The 7,281-nt window shown below is 34.7% G+C and overlaps 1 protein-coding gene across 1 annotated transcript; it reads right to left on the minus strand.

Moving 5' to 3' along the window:
* Window positions 1-4,302: 4,302 nt before the first annotated feature.
* On the minus strand, window positions 4,303-5,238 carry LOC100669628 (olfactory receptor 9S13-like). The gene has a single exon (XM_003405491.2). The coding sequence runs from the start codon at window positions 5,236-5,238 to the stop codon at window positions 4,303-4,305; it is 936 nt and encodes a 311-aa protein (XP_003405539.2).
* Between the last annotated feature and the right edge of the window lie 2,043 nt (window positions 5,239-7,281).

Raw genomic sequence — 7,281 nt, forward strand, 5'->3', positions numbered from 1 at the left:
GAAAAGGGGAGTATGCTGTCACATTGTGGGGATTGCAACCAACGTCATGAAACAATATGTGTATAAATTTTTGAATGAGAAATTAACTTCAGCTGTAAAGTTTCTCCTAAAGCACAACAGAAAAAAGAAAGTGCTAGTGGAAAATTTACAAAAGTTGGCTCTTCACTAGGCTGGCTTCAAATCTGATATTTCATATAAAAACTCTTAAAATTGAGCAAAAGAGTTTAGTAACTGAGACATATGCAAAATAAATATATAGCAATTTAAAGTTCTCAGAGTTCTAGAATTATCAACTATAAAACATAAACTAATAAAGATTTTTGTCACAATAGCAACAAATATATAAAATATATAGAAATATGTTTATTAAAAATGTGTGGTTCTCAAATATAGAAACCCTAGAACATTGCTAAAAAGTATTAACAAGATGATGATAATACTAATGATATAATAATAGTAGAAAACGAAACCAAACCCAGTGCCGTCGAGTCGATTCCAACTCACAGCAACCCTATAGGGCAGAGTAGAACTGCCCCATAGAGTTTCCAAGGAGCGCCTGTCAGATTTGAACTGCCAACCCTTTGGTTAGCCGCCATAGCACTTAACCACTACGCCACCAGAGTTTCCATAATAGCAGAAGCTATTATTAATTGAATACTTTCCTGTGCTGAAAGCTTGATTTATAGTATGTCATGTAATACAGTTATTCAATGATTAGGTAAAATGATTGTCTCCATTGAAGCTTAAAGCTGTTCAGACACTTCTGAAAACCATTAAAGTACCAATACAGGGACGTAAACCTAGGCTGCCTGACATTGGAGTCAACAATACAATCTTTTTCTTACAAATGTGTATTGTAAATGCATCAACTGAATACTGTCTTAGTTACCTAGTGCTGCTATATCAGAAATACCACAAGTGGATGGCTTCAGCAAACAGAAGTTTATTCTCTCGCCATCTAGTAGGCTAGAAGTTTGGATTCAGGGTACCAGCTCCAAGGGAAGGCTTTCTCTCTGGGTCAGTGCCAGGGAAAGGTCCTTGCCATCAATTTTCCCCTGGTCAAGGAGCTTCTCAGTGTGGGGACCCCAGGTCCAAAGGACCAACTATGCTCCTGATGCTTCTTTCTTAGTGGTATTATGTCCCTTTGTCTCTCTGCTTCTTTCTTTTATATCTCAAACAAGGTTGACTTAAAACACAACCTAATCTCATAAATTGAGTCCTGCCTCATTAACATAACTGCCTCTAATCCTGCCTCATTAACATCATAAAACCTGTTGCTCTGGAGTCAATTCCAACTCAGAGGGATATAGGGACCCTATAGGACAGAGTAGAACTGCCCCCACATAGTTTCCAAGGAGCACCTGGTGGATTCGAACTGCCAACCTTTTGGTTAGCAGCTGTAGCTCTTAACCACTATGCCATCAGGGTTTCCATTAACATCATAGAAGTAGGATTTACAACACATAGGATAATCAGATGACAAAATGGTGGACAAACACACAATACCGGGAATCATGGCCTAGCCAAGTTGACAGATATTTTGAGGGAACACATTTCAACTCATGACACATACTAAATGCAATTCTGATGAAATACAGTAGGAATTATTTTAAATGCAAAATAATTCTGAAATCACTGAAATTATAAGTAATACTACCTTTAAAATGATTTGAAAAAGTATAGCTCTGCCAGAGATTGTCTTATTGTGTAACAAGCCTGTGATACTAAGACAAAAATAGGCAAGCAAACTGAAAGAAAAAAAATAATAATCTGAAATACATTCTTGTATGTATAAAAATGTACTACATGATTGCAACAAGAAACTTCATAAATAAAAAATAATTATTATTTATTAGGAATTACGATGTAATTTGAGACTACTGATTCACATTTGACTGGAAGACAATTTCTTGATCCTCCTTTAGCCTGGCTATCCCTCCTCTAATGAATTATCAGTAGGAGCTATTTGCCTGAAGTAACAACAGCAAATTGGAAAAAGGTATCACTTTATTTTAATTATCTGAAATTGGGTGTCAGATAGAACTGGAGCATTTAAGGAAGGCACAAGGTCTTGGGAGTCTAATATTCCCACCCCCCCGCACCTAAATTTAATTTTTAATACCAGTTAAGAAAAAGCCTGCCACAATGGAGTTCTGGCCAGGCCTGATGTGGGTAGGTGTCAGAAGAGTGACAAGCCACACGTATACATTTTGAAAACAAGTGATTCATTCCCACTATGTATTTGGCACAGTTAGGTTCCTGGATTCTTATTTAGTTTTCAAATGTCTTTAAAAGAAGCAAAAGAAAAACAGAAAAAGTGGGACAAAAGTTTTCATTTACTATCTATATTATTTTTGAATTGATGTTAGAAAATATGGCTAATTGTTTTTGTTGAGAAAGAACTTGAGTTAGTCCATTAGTCTACACCATACATAAAAATCACATTACATACGAATTACAATTTAAATAGAAAAACATTGACATTTGTAAAAACATATTTACCTGATTTTGAATGCGTAAGTATTTGTTATAAATCCAAAGAGAAAAGACAAATAAATAAAATTACCTGCAAACGTCACACTGCTCCATACCAAAAATTAATTTAAATTTTTAAAGACAATAGAAACAGAACATAATATTTGCACAAATAATGACAAGGAAAAGCATCAATTTTGTCAAGGCTGCCCCAATATCTCCACCTCCATTCAAGAATTGATAACCTATTAAATAATGGAACAATAAAGTGAGATAAAAAATAGATTTAGCTTTTCATTTATTAGGAGAAACAAAAAAAAGTGAGATTAGACAGTTTCAAATCAAGCTGAGAGGAGTCAAATGTCCATAAGCCAGCTGATCATTTATATTGAAATGGAACTGCTAATGCCCTCCCAATTTATTCTCACCACTTTTCCCTTCCCCCACCTGCACCCTCGTGCACTATACTGTTCACTGAATATATTCAGCTCCCACTTGCAGTGCAGGGAAAGGTGTAGTGAGAAGTGCTGTTTCCACAAATAAAGGTGTGCTGATATTCTGTAAATATTATAAAACCATTGCAATTTATACATTTATGGAATAGTCACTGACTTTGGAAAATGTTTTTCTCTATATAAAACCAGTTAAGTGAAAAGAGTAGAAAAACAATTGCTAAAGTGTGATCCCAATTTTGAAACGTATATATACATATTAGGTTTAATTTAATGATTTAATTCATTTAGATTTAATGAATAGATATTTAAGAAAGCAGAGAAAAATGCTTATACTGGTTGATTCTGGGTTGTGAGATTACATTTTTACAGTACTCAACATGCTGTGTCCTGAGTATACATTTGGATAATAAAAATTCTGGAGCAAGACTGGTTTTGAGTCGACTCCATCAAGTTATTGGTGTCTCCTGGGCATCGATTTTCTCAATTGAAAAATGGTGACAAAAACAATGTATGACATATAGTACATGCTCTTTGCACATCAGCTTTTATTATTATTCTTATATTTTATATTGAGAAGAGAATGAGTAGATAAAAACTAGTAGAATGTTATTGCCACATGTTTTCCATAAGAAGAATTGCTTCTAGAATAATATATTTCAGGTCTCCTTTTTATAGGAGTAGAGTCAGAATCTGATTTTAACCAGAATATAAACCTGGATCTTTGGAAAAGGAGACGGCTTTGGTGGCAAAGAGGTCAAAGAGCTTGGCTGCTAACCAAAAGGTTGGAGTTTGAATTCACCAGACGCTCCTTGGAAACCCTAGGGGGCAGTTCTACTTTGTCCTATAGGGTCACTATGAGTTAGAATGGACTCGACAGCAAGGGATTTGGTTTGGGTTTTTTTTTTTTCCCCTTTCTTTTTTAATAAAAAAAAAAAAATTCTGAGTGACCATTCAATTTTGCCACCTACATAATGGGGATTTTATCTTCTCTAAACAAATATCAGCTTACTTGCTCTGCAGAAATTAAAAAAGTAAAAGAATAACCCATAAAAAAAATACATATATAATATTATTTTATGATTACATAACAACAGCTTAATCAAACTATTTACTTAACATTTACTTAATCAAATTAAAATTAAATAATGTTACTACATTGTAAACTGAGAACATACATGCTTTTATATATTCTAAGATAATAATAATATGTATGTATACTATCAATATTGCTTTGTAAAGCATAGAAAAAACCTTTTTTGCCACATATATACACTTATATTTGGGCATCATAATTTAATAAGAACAAGGATAATTAAAACTCCTAGAAAACAAATTTTGTCCACTAATGATCTTAAAAACATCAGTGAGAGGATCATTTCCCACATAATATTCTTTTCACAGCATCTTTCACATCTCTGTTTCTCAGACTGTATATTAGAGGGTTGAGCATTGGTATTATAAGTGTGTAGAACACAGCAACAATCTTGTTTTGCTGGGGTGAGGCAATGGCCCCAGGTTGAGCATACATGAAGAACACAGTCCCATAGAATAAGCTTACCGCTGCTATATGGGAACCACAGGTGGAGAAGGTCTTACTCCTGCCCTGAGTCGAGGGGATCTTCAAGACAGTGGAGAGGATATAAGCATAAGATATCAGAATAGCCATTGTCGTAGTGATGACAATAAAAGCAGAGAGAACAAACAGCACAATCTCATTCACAAAGGTGTCAACACATGAGATCTCAATCAGGGCTGGGACATCACAGAAAAAGTGGTCCAATCTGTTTTCTTCATAGAAACGCAAACTGAAGGTGAAACCTGTGTGTACTACGGAGTTAATGGCTCCACAGAGATAGGAGCCAGTTACTAAGCGAACACAGACTTTCTGGGAGATGTGCACAGGGTAAAGAAGGGGAGAGCAAATGGCTGAGAATCGATCAAATGCCATCACAGCCAGAAGGAAGGCTTCTGTTGTGACAAAGAGGGCAAAGAAGAAAAATTGGGCTACACAGCCATTGTAAGAAATTTTCTTTTCATTAGACAAGAAGTTGGCTAGAGTTTTAGGAGCAATGACAGTGGAGTAGCAGAGGTCTAAACAGGACAAGTTTCTGAGGAAGAAGTACATAGGGGTGTGAAGTCTGAAGTCCACCTTAGTGACAATTATCATGCTGATATTTCCCACCACAGTGACGATGTAGATTAGCAAGAACACTAGGAATAAGAGGACCTGTAGCTCTGGAGAGGTTCTGAAGCCCAGTAGAATAAACTCAGTCACCTCTGAGTAATTCCTGTTCAGCTCACTCTTCATGCCTAAGGTATAAGTGCAACTGGAGGGCAGAAAAAAAAAAGAAATAGCCAGAATACTTTTTTTTTTTTAGTAAAAATAACATAACTGGTGAACCAGCATAGAAAAAGTTTTGCTTCATCATATTGTTCCCGATATTTTACAAAACAACAATGAATGTTCAAAGACTGGGTTACTACATGAACAGGTTTTCCTAGTGAAGAGTACAATTTGATTGGTTAGCCATTTCAATATACTTACTTGCAAATGATGCAGATTAGCCCTCTAGGTGTGCTGTAGGAAAATGGATATTCTAGGAAAATATCTGAAACCAACAGTTGTTTTTTTAATTCTTGATTCATTATCAGCTCTCTGTCTTTGAAAATTGCCTCCCTGACTGAAGGATATGTCTCACTGACAGTCTGAGTCATTTTAGATTTTTATTTAGAGTGAAAATCTGGCTCAATTGATAGTCTCGTTTTCTTAAAAATAAAAAATGCTATTTTAGCTTCTTTACCTGCTCTAGGAAAGTAATATACGACAACTATATCTGGAGCCCTGACAGCACAGTGGTTATGGGGCAGTTCTACTCCATGGGTTTGCTTTTTTTTTTTCTTGTAGTAGAAGGAGGGCATCAGTCATTATAACAAATAATCTTCATAAATCAAGGCTTTGTCTTGTTACACATAAGCTTCATATCTTTGTTTCCTCCATTATTTTTGTCCTTATACGGTCTTAGCGGCACAGTTTATGTGCTAAAAGTAGAAGTGATTCTTGCTTATATTCACTAAATTTGTTGAAATGAGGCTTTTATTGTCTTCCTTCCTTGCTTCTTTCCCTCTTTTTTTCCCTTTGGATTTCACAGATCGGAATGCAGCTGGAGAGTTCTAAGATCTTGGTCAGTGAGTTTTCTGTCTTGTCAAATATAGACAAATCTAAATACAAATCGAAAGATCTATGCATATGAATAACAGAAGGCACACAGGACAATTCAAAGATAGTTGTAAATGAAAAAATGTAATAAATATGTATTAACACAAACTTGAATTATATTTATTTCAGTTTACATTACTATGACTACAAAATATTCTTAAATAAAATACAGTGGAGAGGTAGAGTAAGAACGTAATTTTTTTATTCTAATTTTATGAATGGGGAAACTGAGACAAAAACAGATTTAAGAGACTTGTATAGATCATGAGATTGATCAGCATACTGGTTTTCTCTTCAATGCTTTACCATTAAATGTAAAAATAAATAAATAAATGAAAACCTGACAAATTATAAATTCAATAATTCACATACTATGAAAACGTCACATAGTAATTTTCATTATTATGGTTTCATCAATATTTTGACATGATTGTAATGCAGTCTGGCTATATGGAAATACATTAGAATTAATTTGGTAGAGTTATAAATTCTACTTTTTTGAAAAAAATAAAGTTTAACATAGATGTCAATTGATTCTAGAAGGCAGAGGAATGGTCAAAAGAACCTGTGGCAGAGCTCCTCAACTACAAAACTTCATATTTTACAAAATAAGTTTCTGATTAGGATGGTACAAAAGAAAAAAGGGGAGAAATGTAACTAATACCATCTAAAAGAAAAGGGTGTGGAGAATAAACAATAGGCAAATATAAAATATCATCAAGCATGAACGCTAGTTCTTATGTTAGTAAACACTTTCCTACGTGTGAAGTCCAGTACGTGAATGAAGAAACAAAAAGATGAAAGCAAAGAAAGCAAACCTTTGTTCAACAAGAAGTCTTTCTGCATTTCCTCACTACCCAGATCAAGGTTCAATTTGCTAAGATGAACAAGCACTAGTAAAAGTTGTAGCTAATCTCTCATTTTTTATTTTTAGTTTACTTTTTCATTGGTCAGACCAACAAATAGCTGTGGGGCAGATCCTCAGAGAAATTCTCTCATGGGGAGATAAACTGAAGTGGTGAGCATTCCCTCTGCAGCAGGATATTCACAGTTCCTCTCGCCAGCCAAGCATTTTGTGTTACAATGCAGAAAGAAAAATGAGAGAAGAAATATCAATTAGTAAACTTATCAGAC

This window comes from Loxodonta africana, chromosome 4 (assembly GCF_030014295.1).
Source record: "Loxodonta africana isolate mLoxAfr1 chromosome 4, mLoxAfr1.hap2, whole genome shotgun sequence".
Classification (NCBI taxonomy): domain Eukaryota; kingdom Metazoa; phylum Chordata; class Mammalia; order Proboscidea; family Elephantidae; genus Loxodonta; species Loxodonta africana.